We start from the raw sequence: 17,957 nt of genomic DNA, 5'->3' as shown, positions 1-17,957 counted from the left end.
TTGGACTGATGATATGTACATGGCAGCCTTCCGATCGATATGTTCGTCGGCGAAACCCCCACCGCCTTGAGGGTTCCTAAAGTTGGCCTCCTGGACATTATTCATGGCTTGATCATGAACAACTCTTTGGTTCGATGGAGCCATGGCAGCCCTCTCCTGGCGATGAACCATAAATGCAACATGACTTGAACACGACGCCATACCTTCCCCATGGAGAGGGCCCAACATGCCCTTCACAAGGCCTCTTGCTCTACACCTTGCATCCATCTCTTTCCTGATCTGAGTTTTCTTCTTGCAGCTGGGGAGTGGGCTATTTATAAGTGAGGGAGCAAGTGATCTAGATTTTTATCTCATCTAATTCAGAGATGGATATGAGAGAATTTTGAGTGTATTCTATGGTGACCCACCAAGGGAAAAAACAAATATGTAGGAGCATAATATTCAGACGATTATTGTTCTTACGAAGTTATACTGGTAAGATATGGATGGAGACCTTACTCTTTAATCAATTTAATATAGATTAATGTGTTATGATTATAGCCAAATAAAGGGTTAGATCTAATCTCTTGATTAATAAAATTTGTGCAATGGAGAATCCAATCTTCTGGACAAAGACAAGAGATCTTCTGCCTATTAATTCATTCAAAGTTAATCATTGTTTCTATTTTTCTAATATGTTGCAACTTTCTTTGCTAAAATAGAACCTCTAATAACCTAATAATTAAATACCTAAATGTTCCAAGAATAATATCATTATAAAAATAAATAGAAGGAATATAAGATTATTTTCCTCATTGCTTCTAACAAATTGGTTCTTCTAGAAACACAAACAGATGGCACTACACATAGTGAGACCTATGCTTAGCAGACTTGTTTAACAAATATTGAAGGAAAGTTGTGGAGTTAGGCCGGAGCTCGTGCAAGTCCAAAGAAAATAATATCAACCCGTGTATCAAATCTCTCCACCCATGTGCACCTTCGAGTGAATTTGAGAAACAAAATCGGACAAATGATTCAGTTTGTGTGTTTACAAGCTAAGCTATTGGGAGATTACTGAAGCCAAGGTACATTAACTTCAAATTGGGGATTTTGACAAATTTTGATGCTTGAAAACGGCATTCAGCTTCAGCCCATTGGCCTGGCTCCTCGTCTCCGCTGAACGGATCCCATGGCCACCTTTGTTTCTGTTTCTAAGTTGTTCGTTGGCTGGAAACCAACCCCACTATCAAATTTACCTGCGCGCGACTCCTTCAACAGGTGTTCTATTCATATCACCACTGCAATCCTTCCACTTTCTTTCTCTTATTTTTCGAACTCAAGCCCTTGTTTCGTGACAACTCCTAATTAGCGTATTGTTTGTCACTTTTATTTGGCGTTTGTAGTTCGAATTCCCTAAGAACCAATGCTCTCTCAGTGAAATCCGATTACTCTTGCTTTGAAGTGAGTTACAATCTCTCAACTCTATCATTCACTGATTATTGCCGTTAAGCAGTTTTCCTGTTGCCCTAATTGAGATTGACCCATTTGATTTCGTTACAATTTCTGCAATTTGCTGGAATGTGGATGTTATTGTGAAATTTGATTCGGCTACTAAGTCTGTTTGTGATTCTTAAGGTTAGGGATTTAAGCTATCGACCTCCAGGGACCGAGCATTCTCTTCTCGACACAGTTAATTTTTCCCTTCGAGAGAAGAGGTACAATTTGCTGCTCTGGTTTCACAGTGTATTTTGGTGTAGTATACCGTGACGAGGGGTTCAAGCTTCGAGAGAAAATTTATCCCATACTCTCTAATGATGAACATGGATAGGAAAATGGTTGTAAAAGTTGATGATTGAATAAATTATCTTTCTGAAGCCTAAAATTTTCTTGAGTTCTAGTAATTATATTACAGTTCACCCTGGCTAACCTGAATCAACTATCAAGGCACTTGTGAAGGACTTGTCTGTCCTCCCTTTTAGTAATAAAGGGCGTTTCACCACATATCTCTAACATGGACTTCTTCCCTAAGAGTTTATTAATGCTCACATATACCTCATTATCGTCCCCACATTACTCTCCTTTCTGTTGATTTATGCAGTTTTGGGTTAATTTTTGGACAAAGTGGAAGTGGGAAAACTACTTTATTGCAGGTTTAGCTATTTTCTTTGAAATTTTGATGTATTAGGCCTTCCCTTACTTCTCTCACGGTCTTTTTTATCTACTTATTTGTTGATTCATTGTTTATGAGTATGATAATCTTTCTTCCCGTTCTTGTTTAGCTTCTTGCAGGTCTGAGCAAACCAACTTCAGGTTCCATTTATGTCCAAAAGTACGGTAAAGATGACAAACCATGTCAGTCTTCTCAACCGTTAACCACTGATAGGGTTGGCATTGTCTTTCAATTTCCAGAGAGGTATCGTCCATTTTGGTTAGCCTTGATAAGACTAATATTTCGAAGCTAGTTTTGAATATCGTTGAACTAGAAATGTGATTAAGGCTGCTTTAATCTCATAGAGTCGTGTGGCCTTTCTTTTTCATACATATCACCTCATTTTCCTGCTATTTATCTTCATTCCTTTGGATGGGAAACACTTGTATTAATGAACAAAGTATGTAGTAAGGATTAGGTTTCCAATCCGAATGATCGGAACAAAGGAGCTATAGAAGAACTCTTCCATTGGTCAAAAGGAAAAAGAAAAAAAAAAAAAAAACAAAAGTGGAAAAAAACAAAACTTGTTAAAGAGGAAGTCATCTAGACACATTAATCCAGTCCTAAATTTCATTCTGCTCCTTACATTTCCCTCAACAAATCTTTCTTCTTTACTAATTTTTCAAGAAAATAAAAAACCGATAAATCTTCATCATTTATAGCTTGTGAAATGATAAGTTACTGAAAATATTCTTTTGCTGAAGGTAGGTACTTTGTTGCAGACAACGTGCTTGATGAAGTCACATTTGGGTGGCCGCGGCAAAAGAGTGATGTTTATTTGAAACAGGACCTTGCCTTGAGACTCCAAAGAGCAATTAATTGGGTACTTTTGATCTTTCCCATCAACAGCTGATTACATTCTTTTTGTTATGTTGGCATACATGTTTTTTTATTATTTTATCATAATTATTATTATCGCGATGGATTGCTTTATTCCTTTCCGTCGATGACTGTAGGTGGGATTAAATGGCATACCCTTGGACAAAGATCCTCACTCTCTCAGTGGTGGCTACAAGCGCCGTCTTGCCTTGGCAATCCAATTGGTAAGCCTAAATAACAAAATGAACTCATGCGAGGAATAGAATCTAGAGTACAAGCATTCTTAAACAGAACATATACATTGAATAAGTCATTTTTTTGCAGGTGCAGTTCCCAGATCTGTTATTACTGGATGAGCCTCTAGCTGGTCTTGGTATGAAGATCAATTTCACGATCCTTTTAAATATAATAGTATTGTCTAAAAACTAAAGAAGTTGAATGTCCCACAAACTTGGGGATTTGACAAAAAATGGGAAATCCAACTAAGGAAATTCTGGATCATTTAGTTCACCTGTTTCGGTTGACTTGATGGCTTTTTTATCATTGAAATTCCAGGAACTTAAGGTCTTCACCTTTAGTATGTCATTAATCAAATCACAAGGCTAGAATGAATAGCTTCCACTTCAACTTGTTGTAAGCTATTCAAACTTGGGTTCTCATTTGCCCTTGGCTTTAAATTATGTTTAACAACAATTTCTGGGAACTAATGTTTTTTTGGAATAATTTTCTATTGTTTTTATAAGGACTGGTTCATATCGCTTGGCATCTTGGCATATGAAGCTTTTTGAAATGTGGGATGTAATTTTGGCCTATGCTTTTGTTTAATGCCCTTTCATTCTTATATGATAGATTGGAAGGCTCGTGCTGATGTTGTGAAGCTTTTAAAGAATCTAAAGAAAGACTTAACTGTACTTGTCGTCAGCCATGATCTCAAGTTAGTCTCTGCTCTTTCACTCCCTCTTCCAGTTAAATAGATTTGCTACAAGCTCTTAATTCAACGTAGGCCATAGATTTGTTCTCTTTCTGTTAGCTATAGTAATGAAAAGCCGATGGGACATTTTTTTGTTAATTTGTTAAAATAATAATGATGTTTATGTAGCTTAAAAAAGTTATCTAGAACTATTCTCTCCTCATTAGTGTACCTTGAGGTTGTGCCCATATCCCGGTTGCAAGTTATTCTGGAATTTGAAATTTGTTAAGATTCAAGTTTATTGCTCCAAACCTAATGCAACTACAGTTTTGCTTCTACCAAACCAACATCTGGTAAAAGAAAATTGACACTGCCATTCTCTTGCACTGTATGTTTAACCTGTTCTGATCTCATTTGATAAAGGTGTTCATGTTCACTCATTAATTCTGTGTGCCTTTCAGAGAGTTTGCTGGCTTGGTTGACTATTCATGGAGAATGGAAATGGGCGGTGTTCTTAGAGAAGAAGCTCTGCCTGTTTAATTTGTAATTTTTGACTATGCGTTCATGCTGTGAGTATAATTTCCTGCTGCTATGGCTACTTTATTATTTTCTCTTGCTTCTTCCATTTCTGTTCACAAAAGCTTGCCACAGTCTGGCGACCAAGCTTGTGTTGGATTTTCTAAAATGAACTGTTCTTTATCTAGTCATGTAGATATGAGAACTAAAATTTGTCAGTTTACCAGGAGGAGAATATCCATGTTTATACGTATGGTTTGACATTTTTGTACAGTTTCAAAAAGATTCTTTCAGAAAAAGTGCCGTTGCATTACCTCTGGGAATAAATTCTCCTCATTTTGATGAAATCTTTTGTCTTGGCCTTGAATTTCCAGCATGGAATCAACCACAGCTGTGTACACAGGTGCAGTTTCATTCACGCTTTTGCGAGTCACTGCATCAACTCAAGGACCAAAACTGGTCGTAGATTCGCAAGGTTATGGTAACCAACCCATATTGAATTGCCTCTGTTTCTAATGGGGAATTTTTTGAATCGTTGTACATTCAATAATAGTATCAGAACTTTAAAACAACATATATGCCGTAACAATTTTGGACTTGAGTCTTTTTCCAAATCTTCAACTTACTAGACTTTGTTATTATTCATCTGCATTTTATTTTATATGAAATATTGTTCAGTTCAATTCCAACTGAACCGGGCGAGATCAACTCTTACACCCCTCTTCAAACGGGGCGTGATGTAGAGAAGCTCGAGTTTGTTGAACTCGTTCGTTCGATATCGACAATTGATATGATAATTCATAAGAACTAAGATACAATTTAAAGCAGTTCAGTTGTTTTCTTTGTGCTTGGAACCTTGGGATTTTGGGTTCTCCTGTTTTCTGGTAATCGTTTGCAGACGATGGAACTTGAAGGCTTCATCCCACTAAATAAATTGGTTTAATTTAGGGTGATTTAGTGTGAAAAGAATAATATGAATCATGAATATAGATAGGGTTCCATCGTCTGCAAATTCCCTTTATTCTCCAACAGTTTGGCAAGTGGTTCAGATTCTGCAACCTTTAAGTATATTCCCAGCAGCTGATTCCATACATATGGATAGAACAAAAGGGTTCAATCTTGAGAGTTATCTTCTCAATTTTGAAATTTTCATTAAATGAAGCTATAAGATCATATGTTATGGATATGGATTTAATTAGATCACATATTGCGAGTCAACCTAAAATTTGAAAGAGAGAATAAATTTCATAACTTAACCTAAAGTATATATAGTAATTATTTAGAAAGTGAAGCATAAAAAAAATGAAAAAAGAAAAAGAAAAAGGAGTGGGCAGATTAGGAGTCAGCTCACGGTGAAATTGGCGGCAAGATAAGCGGCAACTCTCCGACCAAAGTCCCGCGGTTTAGATGACACGTGATCCGCAGCGCCCTCGGTGGTGCTCCACAACTTGGGGCAATCGCTATCGATAATAACCACAAAAATTTTACTCCCAGAACCTTTCCTCCAGTCGCCATGGAAATAGATATAGTCAAATCCTACAAATTAAGAAGCTACGCACCTAAGCTTTCATTGCCTATCCTAAAAACAACACCCCACCTTCACCGTTTTCCTCCTCCAATCCACGCTTCCCTTCTGTACCTTTCCCCTTTCCCCTTTCCCCTTTCCCTCTCTGCTTTACTTTTAAGCCTTCCCTTCTTATTCTTCTTCCTTTTTGCTACTGCAAGGATTTGTTCTTCATTTCTACAGCTTTCGTCGTTTCTGGTTATAAGTTTTTGTGGGCTGTTCTTGAAGTCTGCTTCTGGGCGGAGATTGTGGAGGGTTTTCAGCATGGACAACGAGTATGACAAACTTATCAGGAGGATGAACCCACCTAGGTACTCCTCTTCCTTCTTATGGGCATCTCATAATGAAACGGGTTTTGATTTTCGACTCGGATGGTGTTTTAAATTCTTTGCCTCTGTAACTACTGGAAATCTGTTAGAGCTTCCGTTTTTCTCTTCCAAGTTTCTTGGTTTTGCTGACTTCTTGGAGTAATGTCAACAATCAAAAGCAGATGTGGTTTGGTTTCTATTGCAATCCATTTACTCGAGTTGAAGTGAATGAACTCATGATGTATTAGTTTTGTGGCTGTTCGTTTCTAGAATCATTCTCCTCTCTGTTTTACTTCAGAATACAATTTCTTCTCTGCTTTTCTTCTTCTCATTTATTTTATTCATTCCCTCCCTTCCCTGCAGAGTTGTGATTGACAATAGCGCTTGTAAGGATGCTACAGTCATCCAGGTGCTTTCTCTAGGATTTTGATCATCTTCAAGTCTGCCCTGCACTTATTGTTCTTCTTTTTTCTCTTAAAAAAAAAAAAAAAAAAAAAAAGTTCAATCATGAGCTAAAGATTGCTACCATTTCTTTCCTTCCACTCATTAGGTTGACAGCATGAACAAGCACGGGATTCTCTTGAAAGTTGTGCAAGTCCTCATGGATATGAACTTAGTAGTGACCAAAGCTTATATCTCCTCTGATGGAGGTTGGTTCATGGATGGTTAGTAGTTCTGGCTTTTCAATTACTTTGAACCTGAAAATCTTAGCCACTTATGGGTTACTTTGTTTTCCAGTTTTTAATGTTATCACTTCTGAAGGAAACAAAATCAGAGATCAAGAAGTGATAAACGCCATACAAATGGTAAACCACCTTTCAATTTATAGGATTTTAAACCCTTGTACATGTACTATGGGATAAATAAATGAATGTTTCATCTCTTATGAGGGCTGTGTTATAATGAGATTATTAACTTCACTACACAGAGGCTTGAAGTTGATGCGAGTTTTGTGCCATCTTTGAGGGAATCCGTCGGTGTGATGCCCTCAGAAGATCACACCTCGATCGAGCTGTCTGGTAATGACAGGCCTGGTTTATTGTCTGAAGTTTGTGCTGTTCTTGCGGACCTTCACTGTAATGTAGTAAATGCTGACGTTTGGACACACAATAATAGGGCTGCAGCTGTAGTGCATGTGACAGATGATGCCACTAGCGGAGCCATCAAAGATACACAGCGGCTCTTAACAATCAAGGAGTTACTGTGCAATGTTCTCAGAGGGAATGGCGAGTTAAAGGAAGCCAAAATGACCCTTTCTCCTCCTGGGGTCACCAGCACAGACAGAAGGCTGCATCAGATCATGCAGACTGATAGAGATTATGAAAGGGCTGGCCAAACAAGGCTTGAGGTTGAACATAAGAACTTGAGACCCCATGTTACTGTCTTGGATTGCACAGAGAAGGATTACACTGTGATTACTACCAGATCTAGAGATCGCCCTAAGCTGCTGTTTGATGTCATTTGCACTTTGACGGACATGGAATATTTTGTCTTTCATGGGATGGTCAACACTGGGAGAATGGAAGCTTATCTGGTAATTTTAAGATCCCTTGAACCATTTAAGCTTTTAAGTAAGTTGTGATTTGAAAGAAAACGGGTACTTTTCTTTTCAGGAATTTTACATAAGACACAAGGATGGGTTGCCGATTAGCTCCGAAGCGGAAAGAGATCGAGTATTGAATTGTCTTGAAGCAGCTATTGAAAGAAGGGAGTCTGAGGTACAAGAGAAGCCATTGTTGAGTTTCTTTTGCTTATTGTTTGAAGGTGAAGTATCTGCAATATATAATGTTGTCTGGCTTCCTTTGCAGGGACTTAAACTAGAACTGTATGCAGAAGACAGAGTTGGGCTCCTCTCAGATATCACAAGAGTATTTAGGGAGAACAGCCTGTGTATCAGGAGAGCAGAAATAGCCACCAAGCATGGAAAAGCAAAGGACATTTTCTATGTTACAGACATGACAGGAACCACCATTGATGCAAAGATTGTTGAGTCCATTCGAAAACAGATTGGGGACGCCATGTTGCAGGTGAAACACAGCTCGTGCCTCTCTGAAACGTCCCCAAAGGAGACAACAACAGGAGTCTTCTTGGGGAACTTCTTCAAGGCAAGAACATTCCAAAATTTCAAATTGATAAGATCCTACTCTTGAAAGCAGCTGCTCTGCCCTTTGTGTGCATATTCTTTCACAAGTAAAAAAGATGCACAGATACACGATTAAGTTCAAGGGACAATGTAAATGTATAGGAACCCTTCCTTTTACCCTTACAACTGAGAGGTTTGGAATAACTATAAACCCAGAAGAAGCCTACCTTCTTCTGTTGAAAGGCAAGTTTGATTGGATGTATGTATTTGTTGTCTTTTAAGAAAATGGTGTGCACAGGACAGTGTAGTGTGAGGAAAATGCGTATTCTACAAAAATTGTAGAAAAGACTGTAAAGCTGTAATTATTGGCCTCAAACTCAATGGAAATAGATGCACAAAATTGCCTTCTTATTGTATGTTTGAAGATCCTTGGGAATATCATTCATCAATTGTTGAAACGTGATAGTTCTTGTATTGTTTGAAGAATCTGTAAAATTGGATCTGCTTTTGGAGAGGAAGGAAGAAATGCTAATAACTCACTGGATATAACAGACAACATTGATGGAGAGGTTTCTTGAACCCACTCCACATGTTGCTTAGCAAGTGGAACCTCTCCAGCATCTGCAAAACCTTTCAGTAAAGTTACGTGGGAGTCTGGGTGAGCAATGTCGCTTGTGAGACCACGGAGTAATTTGGAAGCAGCAAGGAAATGACCTGCAGTGTTTTGAACCCAAGCTAAATTAAATGAAAATATTGAATACAGAACCGTTTTCTGGTCCTACAGGACTCTTTGTAGGACAAAAAGAGGCAAGGAAGCTCGATGTGGACACTGCTAATTCAGATGAGTGTAAGGCAACATAGCCGACAAGGGTGTAGTCGAAGAGATAACTCCAAAGAGAGTGATTTGGCCAATAGAAGTGAGGATGTTACAGGGTCAACAATGGCTTTGGTTGTTTATGAACAGGGTCTAGGTAACAAATGGGTGTAATCTAAGAGATAACCTATAACCCCAGGTTTGGGCTCAGGCCGATATTGTCTTTTTTAGACTTTTTCTCAAGGTTTTAAAACGCATCTGCTAGAGAGAGCTGTGGGGAGAGGTTTATTCTGATCCTCTCTCCAACTGATGTGGGATCTCACAATCCACCTGCTTCAGGGCCAAGCGTCCTCGTTGGCACTAGTTCCCTTCTCCAATCTATGTGGGATCTCACAATCCACCTCTTTCAGGGTCTAGCGTCTTGTTGACACAGCGCCCGGTGTCCACCCCCCTTTGGGGCTCGATGTCCTCGCTGACACACTGCCTGGTGTCTGGCTCTGATACCATTCTTAACCACTCAGATCCATCGCTAGCAGATATTGCCTTCTTTGGGCAGTCCCTTTCAGGCTTCTCCTTAAGGTTTTAAAACACATATGTTAGGGAGAGGTTTCCACATCCTTATAAGGAATATTTCGTTCTCTCTCCAACCGATGTGTGATCTCATATAACTCCAAAAGAAAATGATTTAGCCGATAGATATTACAGGGTCAGGGTCAGGGTCAACCATGGCTTTGGTTGTTAATGAAGGGTGTTATCCAACAGATAACCCAGGAGAGAGTGATTTGGGCCATAGAAGAGGTTTTGTAAAGGGTCAAGTATGGCGGTGCCTATGGGACTTGTTATGTGAGAAACAAATGACTCCAAACTAGAAGCATAAAACAAGCACACAAGAATTAACCAGAGAAGTGACTTGCCTGCTTTACACAGACACAGGATAAAAGTGCTCAGCAAGGTTCCCGCAAGATCTACATCCTGTTCAACACACTTGCTAAACACTTCAAAAGCAGCTTCCAGTTGTGATTCCTGACAGAGCCCTTGAAGCAGGGACGTGTAGATTGTAATGTCAGGTTCCACCTTTTTTCCAAGCATATGACGGTAGAGCACCAAAGCTTCCTCCATCTGATTGGATTTCGAAAACTTTTGAATGAGGATGTTATACGTCTTTAAGTTACCTCCACAGCCACTGGCAAACATCTCATCCCACAGCTTCCTAGCAGGCCGAAGTAGATCTTCTCTACAACATGCTTCTAGCACAGAATTGTAAAAGTATACATCGGGGGCAAACCCATTTTTCTTCATCTCCTGCAGAACACCATAGGCCTCTTTCACCATTCCAGCCTTGCATAAGAAAGAAATTCTTAAATGATATCTATCATAATCATCGAAGTAATTATGTTTACTCAGAAGTTGATAAACTTCCAACAGTTCGTCAAGCTTTCCATGCTTGCATAGATTCCTACTCAGATTTCTTAAAGTCAGGAGAGTGGGGAATCGCTCTTTCTCGACCATCAACTTCAAGAACATAATAGCAGAGGAAGGATCAATGGCAGCGACTGATCCTATCAGCACATTAGAAACATCTTCATCCATAGGAAAATTTCCTCTCACAATAACTTCACCTAACTCTTTAGCTTCACATATCCGTCTCCCAGCTATTAAAGCAAATAAGAACTCCTTATAATCATGAAGCCTTGGAGCTACCCCCAACTTTCTCTTCTTCTTCAGGGTTTTCTCCCTATCAACCACACTCCCTGCTGACTGATATGCTTCTCCAAGAATCCAATACGTCAAAAAGTCAGGCTTACAACCCCTGTTCTTAAGCTCATCCAAAATATTTGAAGCTTCTGGAAGTCTAGATGCCCCACAGAGCCCATGAATGATCAGCGTGGCAACGACAGACCCATTGATCTCCGAATTATTGGTCATAGCATCATCTAGCATGTTCAAAACTTTAACTACATCAGCGTTTCTACAAACCCTCCATATAAACACACCAAATCCAAGAGTGTTGAAAGGAATGCCTTTAAGAGACATTTCATCGAACACTTTCTGGGCATGCTCAAAAAACCCATCAGAAGCAAGAGCAGCCAAAAGCGAATTACATGGTTCGGATCCAATAACGCGAGTAACTGAAGTAAGCTCCTTAAAAACCAGAAAAGCATCATGTGTTTTCTTGCCAATGATCAACGAATCAATAACAGAGTGATAAACAGATAAATCGAGACCAATTCTCTGAGTTTTTACCTGTTTCAAGAGGCTATGAATGGCCCCAAATTGGCGTGAAAGAGAGAGAGACTTGAGAACCGACTTATAGGATTCAGAATTGTGGGCGAAACCTGGTTGCTGAGAAGCCCAATTGAAGAAACCGAGAGCGAGGGAGTGATGACTGAGAAGATGAGGGTCGATGACTTGAGAGACAAGCGATGGATTTAGCGTTTCGCGGAAACCGAGTCGATGCAAATTCTGCTCCAGTGAAGGGGTCCATGATCCAGCCGGCCTTGTGTGATTTGAAATTGATAGTATGGTTCTGCTCACTCGAGTAGCCAATTCTTGTAAATGTGGTTTCATTTCAAAACTGCGCGGGAGTGAACGGCTTTCGTTTCTGAGTCCGTCCTTCCTCGAATTGTCTCCTTTGGGAGTAATTGATGAACAATATGGAGGCAAAATGAATTATCATGGTCGAACTTAAAAAAAAATAATAATAATGATAATAATTTTTCCTCTAAATTGGATTCAAGCATTAATAAAAAATAGTTCATGGATTGAACTTGATATAATTCACCAATAATTCGTCGATGAACTTTAATTCCCTTTTAATGAAAATGTATTGATTCCAACTTAAAGATTTACAATTGCAATTCTAAAAAAAGGATATTTTTTGTTTCTTTGAGATTGGCAAGGAAACCTCGTGTAGGCTCATGGGTGATCTGTGTTCGTGTAGTATTTCTCTTCCGTGCTTTCCTTAACTGCTAGTTCACGCCATCGCAACCCAACCAAATCGCTCTTAGAAAAGTGGCAGCCACTACCATCTGCTACAAATTCGCATCGCGACGGCATGGATAATCGGAAGGTTATCGTCTGCGACAACGGAACTGGGGTATCTCTTTCTTCTTTTAACCGCTGCTTCAACCTATCGATTTCTCCCCCCTCGATCACCCTCTTCTCGATTCGGTTACCTAAAATTAGATCGTTGATTAATCGCAGTATGTGAAATGTGGATTCGCCGGGGAGAATTTTCCCACATCTGTGTTTCCTTGTGTGGTGGGGAGGCCTCTGCTTCGCTACGAAGAATCGCTCATCGAACAGGAGTTGAAGGTTCGCAATTTCCCTGTTTTGTTTTGTGTCGCTCATCGAACAAAGAATCGCTCCTCCGTTTTCATTTGAATACTGTAGTCACGTGAACTGAGAAATCATCTCTGAATTACTCCTAGGACATTGTTGTCGGAGAAAGCTGTGCAGATTTGCGTCATCAACTTGATATAACCTATCCAGTTCACAATGGAGTTGTCCAAAACTGGGATGATATGGGTCATGTGTGGGACCATGCCTTTTTCAATGAACTGAAGGCAAGGATTTTGTAGCACTTACAATCAGCATTACACATATAATGCCGAACTAAATTGCTTCTGTGTTTGCTGCCAATAGATAGATCCAAAAGAATGTAAAATTTTGCTCACAGACCCACCTCTGAATCCTTCAAGGAACCGTGAACAAATGGTTTGTGAGCTTTGATTTTCTTTCAATTTTGTTTCGATTTCATTAATGAGTTGGGTCAATTTAACCTCACAGGTTGAGACGATGTTTGAGAAGTACAACTTTTCTGGGGTCTTCATTCAAATCCAAGCAGTTCTAACTTTGTATGCTCAAGGTGCTTATAAAGATGAATGAAGGTGTACCTTCCCTTATATATTTGGTTAGTAGATCATAATTGTTGAACAGAAAAGTAAATATGATTACGATGCAGAAGAAAAAGGCATACACCTACGGTAAACACCCTCAAATTCACTCTTGTTTTTCAGCTAATTCTTCACTCATTCTTCTTCATCTGCCAGGTTTACTGACCGGGTTAGTCATCGACTCCGGTGATGGTGTCACTCATGTGGTAAATAATTTACATATTGCTGAAATCTTTTAGCTTCCTTGTGCTTATTGAACAAAGTAAATTTGTTGTCCAGGTTCCAGTTGTTGATGGTTACTCATTTCCTCATCTTACAAAGAGAATGAATATAGCTGGGCGACACATTACTTCTTATCTTGTCGATTTACTCTCACGGAGAGGGTGCGAATTGTTTTTCGTTGCACAGTCGATATCAAAACTGGATGGAAATTAAGAGATTATTTCTTCAGTTAAATGGATTGTTCTTTGGCTAACACATACAACTTCTTGAAGGTATTCGATGAATAGGTCTGCTGATTTCGAGGCTGTTAGGGAAATTAAGGAGAAGTTATGCTATATAAGGTCGACTGAACAACTCGACTTCGTATGCTTTTGATATGTGCTTGTTCACCACGCTTTAATGATACATGTACGTATGTATATATGTGCAGTTATGATTACAAGAGGGAATATCAACTGGGGCTTGAGACCACCATTCTTGTCAAGAACTACACTGTAAGTCATCTTTGGAAATTCTTCGAAGAATTCAAATTAATCATACTCTGTATAAGTAAACTCCTCTGACTTAGATTGAAGAGTCTGGCAGTTCACAACAGTAATAATCCTAATGGACCTAGCTATATAAGTAACCACTCCAGGTTGCCTCAACTCAACTAAGACAGCATATTCTTAGTTGAAATACTCGAATATTAAGATTCCCCACAACAATGTCGAAAAATATCTACTGTGACTCAATTTTTTTACGCGTGTGCTGTGAACGACCCAATTAGGGTTTTGATTTTAAGCGCGTACGTACACTTTTATAGACTATATTTCTTTGAAATTTGGGTCGAAATCATTGCATTTGAACTCCAGGTTGCCTCAACTCAACTAAGATGGCGTATTCTTGTTCTGACATGATTTGCAGACTTTTTTTGAAGTTTGTTGATTTGAGAGCTCTTTTACTTGGTTTTGGTCTTACTGAGAGTTGTGTTTGATGTTATTTTAATTTCACGTGGATGATTTACTTTGAGCAGCTTCCAGATGGAAGGGTGATCAAAGTTGGCACCGAACGTTTTCAAGCTCCCGAGGCGCTTTTTACACCAGTAAGCCTCTGATTTTTAACAAAGCTTTCTTTTTCTTTGTTCAACATTGTTATGTGCACTGTACTTATAACAACGTTGAGTAAATAATAAATGAAGTTCGTTCCTTCATGAAGGAACTGATAGATATTGAAGGGGATGGCATAGCAGATATGGTTTTTCGTTGCATTCAAGAAATGGATATTGATAATCGGATGATGGTATGGTTAGATGTTTCATATGATTTCAAGAAATGGATATTCATTTTTGATGTTGATGTAAATATGAATATCACTGGTTTGCAGCTTTACCAGCATATCGTTTTAAGTGGTGGGAGCACAATGTATCCAGGATTGCCTAGTCGGTAATTACTTCATGTTTTTAACTGTAATTACTTCATAGGGTTGACCCGTAATTGGTGTTTAATATGTGTTTAGAGCTTGATTACATGGGCGACTAATTGTAATAATATTCAGTTTGGAGAAGGAAATAGTTGAGCGCTATCTGGAAGTGGTGTTGAAGGGAAACAAAGATGGTTTAAGGGTAATATCTAATCCGATCCCGTTAGCTATTAGTTATTATATGTGCCTGTAATTAATCTGAATGATCCATAGAAACTGAGATTGCGCATAGAGGATCCACCAAGAAGAAAGCACATGGTGTATCTGGGAGGTGCAGTCCTAGCAGGAATAATGAAGGTATGTTTGAGTATGGCGATACTATTAAACAAGCATTTGAGAAAAGAGGAGGTCACTGTATGTTGTGACACATCCAGGATGCACCTGAGTTTTGGATCAGCAGGGAGGATTATCTAGAAGAAGGTGTTGGTTGTCTAACAAAATGTGGGCAGGCATGAGTTTTTGGGAATCAGTTGGTTCTTGTTTCCTCTCCACTTTACCTCCAGTTTCTTTGGTTTCAGAGTTGTAATGCAATCACAACCTGTTTTGAACTCAAACATCGGCGGCTACTAATTTGTTCTTCAAAGACTCAATTCAGTGTCAGTTTATTTGTTTATAAAGTTTCAAATATTAAAACACCTACAAAATCTAAGGCTTCACTCCAAATACTACCAGAAGGGAGAATAGACTTCTTTTACGTTAAACTCTATATATCCAAAAATTGAAACTTCTCTTCCACCAGGTTTCGAGGACTTGGCCGTTCCAACTCTTCCAAGTGTTTTGTGGGTCAAACAAAGAATCATCAACAGTGGTAACAGTCGTGAGTGGTGAGAGGAAAGTTGTGAGATCCCACGATGGTAAATCTCTCCCTAATAGATGCGTTTTAAAACTCTGAGGATGACAACTATACGTAACGGGCCAAAGCGAACAATATCTAGTAGCGGTGGGCCTAGACTGTTACAAATGGTATCAGAGCCAAACATCGGGCGGTATGTCAATGAGGACGTTAGCCCCGAAAGGGGTGGACACCGGACAGTGTGCTAATGAGGACGTTAAGCCTCAAAGGGAGGTGGACACTGGGCAGTGTGTCAACAAAGACGATGGGCCCTAAAAGGGGGTGAATTGTGACAATATCTGCTGCCGGTGAGCCTAGACTGTTACAAATAGTATTAGACCCAAACACCAAGCAGTGTGCCAACAAGGACACTGAGCTCTGAAGGGGGTGGACACAGGGCACTGGTGGACACTAGGCAGTGTGCCAGCGAGGACATTGAGCCCTGAAGGGGGTGGACGCTGAGCCCTGAAGGGGGTGGACACCGAGCAATGGGCCAATGAGGACGTTGAACCCTAAAGGAGGTGGACACAGGAGAGTGTGAACATAGATATTGGACCCTAAAAGGAGGCGAATTGTGAGATGACCCTAAAAGGAGGCGAATTGTGAGATCCCAAGTACTGCAACTTCCTCCTCACTGCCACAACAACAAGAAGATCAAGAACCAAGGGAACCCACATCTGCCGCCACTACGAATGCCATCTTCACTGCTGCCACCACCAAAGCAGCCTCAAATCAGCTCAACCATAGCTTGATGGGTCGGAGCAGGTAATTAAAAACTTGATCTTTATTATTAACTTGGAGGGTGAAGTTCAGTTCAGCTGTACTTTTGATTTTATATATTTTAGTTGGTTGGTTGGTTGTTCCCATTTAAAAGCGTCGGAACAAGATAGTGGACTGCACTTTCTTGCATGTGCACAAGTAGCTGCTTTCAGGAGGAGGCCCCGCCATAGACGCCGTACGAGAAACCTGCTGGTGCTCAACCAATTGAATTCCACGCAATTGGAGAAGATCTTGAAGGCCTAACGCCAAACATGTTCAACTGCCACGTCGGGAACTCACTGCCAATTATCCGGAATCCCTCGTACTTGTTGGCAAGGACAAGGGCTGCTTGCTGTTGGGGTGCATGGAGATGCTGACGAGGATATAGTTTCTATGAATGTTTAACTACTGATTTCCAACTAAAATATCAAATTTGAAAAGAAGTGTTTGTAGGGTAAATGGAGAAAACAATTAAAGAGGAGTAAAAATGTGTTGATTAAATACTGAGCAAATACAGAGGAGGGAGATAACAGCGATTACATTCCTGTCTGATCAAAGGAAATGATGGGAAGAAAGTGAACATTAATAATTAGTTGAATAATTAGTATGTCCAAAGTAGTGGGGACTGACAAATCAAACCCAGAAAAAGAAAAAAAAGAAAAGAAAAAAAGAACACTCAACCCTCCTCTTCCTCTGTAAAACTTTAAAGAAAAGAAGCAGAGACGAATGGAGTCAAAGCCAGAGAGCTCCGGCGTCTTTAAGGAGAGGGACGAGGGTGCCACTGATGTGGGAGGCCATGACTCTATCCATGGCGCCCACCAGCTTACCACCAATAAACACGACGGGGACGGCAGAGGAGGTTCCCAAGAGCGTCATCAAGGCCTTCTCCATCTCCCCACCTCTGGGGTCCTCGTCCAGCTCGTGCACTGTTGGATTCACTCCCATCCCACAAAACAGCCGCTTTATAGCATGACACATGCAACACGTACTAATGCTGAATATGACCACCGCGTTCTCGGCTGCCAACCGCTCTATCCGCTCGACCGGATCCTCGACGGCGGCGGTGGTGGCCATATAGCACCCCCAAGATGGCGTGGTTTGGTAATGCATGTTGTTCACAAACAAAAAAACAAAGCGCAGAAGATGGATGGATGAATGGAATGATGAGAATGCAATTATTATTTATAGAGGGGGGGGTTTGAAAGATTTGAGAAGTTGGGGGGGTGTGTTGTTGAATATATCTTTTTAAGGGACAGCTTCTGAGGTTCTTAATTTAATAAAAGGACCAAAAAGCCAAAAGCTTTGGTCTCCCTCTAAAAGTAGAAGAGAGATAGTGGTCAGCGAACGCATGCGATATCTCAAAGACAGAGAGGAAGACCCTGGAGTTCCCATTTTTTGAACTATAATGAAGAGAAAAAGAAAAGTGAAGGAATTTGGGAAGAACCACCACAAAATGAACAAAACAACCCCTTTTTCTTTCAATTTTTATACCAACTTCAACACCTTCAAATGATACCAATGCCCTGTTAACTCTTTGCATCCCATTATTTAACATCAACAAATTTGAAAGATTTCATTTCTCTCT

The 17,957-nt window shown here is 39.9% G+C and overlaps 5 protein-coding genes across 10 annotated transcripts; 3 read left to right on the top strand and 2 right to left on the bottom strand.

The window, feature by feature from the left end:
• The first annotated feature begins 970 nt into the window (after nucleotides 1–970).
• On the top strand, nucleotides 971–5,074 carry LOC111445651 (ABC transporter I family member 11, chloroplastic). Of its 4 annotated transcripts, XR_002710889.1 has the most exons (12): nucleotides 971–1,257; nucleotides 1,383–1,440; nucleotides 1,615–1,694; nucleotides 2,078–2,129; nucleotides 2,259–2,392; nucleotides 2,897–3,011; nucleotides 3,145–3,231; nucleotides 3,332–3,380; nucleotides 3,857–3,941; nucleotides 4,379–4,486; nucleotides 4,622–4,683; nucleotides 4,808–5,074. XR_002710889.1 is itself a non-coding variant. In XM_023084166.1 (11 exons), the coding sequence occupies exons 1-10, from the start codon at nucleotides 1,169–1,171 to the stop codon at nucleotides 4,455–4,457; spliced, it is 828 nt and encodes a 275-aa protein (XP_022939934.1). In that variant the 5' UTR covers nucleotides 971–1,168; the 3' UTR covers nucleotides 4,458–4,486; nucleotides 4,708–5,074. The 4 variants fall into 4 exon arrangements, 2 of the variants coding, with proteins under 2 accessions (XP_022939934.1, XP_022939933.1); XM_023084166.1 differs by lacking the exon at nucleotides 4,622–4,683 and having other exon boundaries at nucleotides 4,708–5,074; XR_002710888.1 differs by having other exon boundaries at nucleotides 972–1,257; nucleotides 4,379–4,683.
• A 682-nt stretch (nucleotides 5,075–5,756) lies between these two features.
• On the top strand, nucleotides 5,757–8,796 carry LOC111445401 (ACT domain-containing protein ACR6-like). The gene is made up of 7 exons (XM_023083748.1): nucleotides 5,757–6,308; nucleotides 6,669–6,714; nucleotides 6,856–6,970; nucleotides 7,044–7,111; nucleotides 7,234–7,839; nucleotides 7,919–8,023; nucleotides 8,114–8,796. The coding sequence occupies exons 1-7, from the start codon at nucleotides 5,947–5,949 to the stop codon at nucleotides 8,453–8,455; spliced, it is 1,644 nt and encodes a 547-aa protein (XP_022939516.1). The 5' UTR covers nucleotides 5,757–5,946; the 3' UTR covers nucleotides 8,456–8,796.
• Nucleotides 8,797–8,804: 8 nt separating this feature from the next.
• LOC111445400 (pentatricopeptide repeat-containing protein At5g14080) lies at nucleotides 8,805–11,867 on the bottom strand. Of its 2 annotated transcripts, XM_023083747.1 has the most exons (3): nucleotides 11,447–11,867; nucleotides 10,117–11,344; nucleotides 8,805–9,102 (listed from the first exon to the last, which is right to left on the bottom strand). In XM_023083747.1, exons 1-3 carry the CDS (start codon nucleotides 11,768–11,770, stop codon nucleotides 8,834–8,836), a joined length of 1,821 nt encoding a protein of 606 aa, XP_022939515.1. In that variant the 5' UTR covers nucleotides 11,771–11,867; the 3' UTR covers nucleotides 8,805–8,833. The 2 variants fall into 2 exon arrangements, with proteins under 2 accessions (XP_022939515.1, XP_022939514.1); XM_023083746.1 differs by having other exon boundaries at nucleotides 10,117–11,867.
• Nucleotides 11,868–12,107: 240 nt separating this feature from the next.
• On the top strand, nucleotides 12,108–15,389 carry LOC111445402 (actin-related protein 2-like). Of its 2 annotated transcripts, XM_023083749.1 has the most exons (15): nucleotides 12,109–12,299; nucleotides 12,407–12,517; nucleotides 12,634–12,768; nucleotides 12,848–12,919; nucleotides 12,992–13,070; nucleotides 13,255–13,304; nucleotides 13,378–13,481; nucleotides 13,593–13,661; nucleotides 13,751–13,814; nucleotides 14,336–14,404; nucleotides 14,518–14,601; nucleotides 14,686–14,744; nucleotides 14,857–14,923; nucleotides 14,995–15,078; nucleotides 15,156–15,389. In XM_023083749.1, the coding sequence occupies exons 1-15, from the start codon at nucleotides 12,258–12,260 to the stop codon at nucleotides 15,234–15,236; spliced, it is 1,170 nt and encodes a 389-aa protein (XP_022939517.1). In that variant the 5' UTR covers nucleotides 12,109–12,257; the 3' UTR covers nucleotides 15,237–15,389. The 2 variants fall into 2 exon arrangements, with proteins under 2 accessions (XP_022939518.1, XP_022939517.1); XM_023083750.1 differs by lacking the exon at nucleotides 12,848–12,919 and having other exon boundaries at nucleotides 12,108–12,299.
• Nucleotides 15,390–16,807: 1,418 nt separating this feature from the next.
• LOC111445384 (glutaredoxin-C1) lies at nucleotides 16,808–17,578 on the bottom strand. Its single transcript, XM_023083732.1, has one exon. It carries the CDS (start codon nucleotides 17,480–17,482, stop codon nucleotides 17,105–17,107), a length of 378 nt encoding a protein of 125 aa, XP_022939500.1. The 5' UTR covers nucleotides 17,483–17,578; the 3' UTR covers nucleotides 16,808–17,104.
• Nucleotides 17,579–17,957: the final 379 nt, after the last annotated feature.

The sequence above is a fragment of the Cucurbita moschata genome, unplaced genomic scaffold (genome assembly GCF_002738365.1).
Source record: "Cucurbita moschata cultivar Rifu unplaced genomic scaffold, Cmos_1.0 Cmo_Scf00007, whole genome shotgun sequence".
NCBI lineage: Eukaryota > Viridiplantae > Streptophyta > Magnoliopsida > Cucurbitales > Cucurbitaceae > Cucurbita > Cucurbita moschata.
This window is presented reverse-complemented; position numbering and strand designations above follow the sequence as displayed.

Bases quoted from the DNA above. Each gene is read 5' to 3' on its own strand.
- LOC111445651 (XM_023084166.1), top strand. From the start codon at position 1,169: ATGGCCACCTTTGTTTCTGTTTCTAAGTTGTTCGTTGGCTGGAAACCA. The intron at 2,130-2,258 runs GTTTAGCTATTT...GTTCTTGTTTAG, and splicing joins GGAAAACTACTTTATTGCAG to CTTCTTGCAGGTCTGAGCAA. The intron at 3,942-4,378 runs GTTAGTCTCTGC...TGTGCCTTTCAG, and splicing joins GTCGTCAGCCATGATCTCAA to AGAGTTTGCTGGCTTGGTTG.
- LOC111445400 (XM_023083746.1), bottom strand. From the start codon at position 11,770: ATGAAACCACATTTACAAGAATTGGCTACTCGAGTGAGCAGAACCATA. The intron at 9,103-10,116 runs GCAAGTCACTTC...AAAACACTGCAG, and splicing joins CCTGTGTCTGTGTAAAGCAG to GTCATTTCCTTGCTGCTTCC.
- LOC111445384 (XM_023083732.1), bottom strand. From the start codon at position 17,482: ATGCATTACCAAACCACGCCATCTTGGGGGTGCTATATGGCCACCACC.
- LOC111445402 (XM_023083749.1), top strand. From the start codon at position 12,258: ATGGATAATCGGAAGGTTATCGTCTGCGACAACGGAACTGGG. The intron at 12,300-12,406 runs GTATCTCTTTCT...GATTAATCGCAG, and splicing joins TCTGCGACAACGGAACTGGG to TATGTGAAATGTGGATTCGC. The intron at 12,769-12,847 runs GCAAGGATTTTG...TGCTGCCAATAG, and splicing joins CCTTTTTCAATGAACTGAAG to ATAGATCCAAAAGAATGTAA.
- LOC111445401 (XM_023083748.1), top strand. From the start codon at position 5,947: ATGGAAATAGATATAGTCAAATCCTACAAATTAAGAAGCTACGCACCT. The intron at 7,112-7,233 runs GTAAACCACCTT...TTCACTACACAG, and splicing joins TGATAAACGCCATACAAATG to AGGCTTGAAGTTGATGCGAG. The intron at 7,840-7,918 runs GTAATTTTAAGA...TTTTCTTTTCAG, and splicing joins GGAGAATGGAAGCTTATCTG to GAATTTTACATAAGACACAA.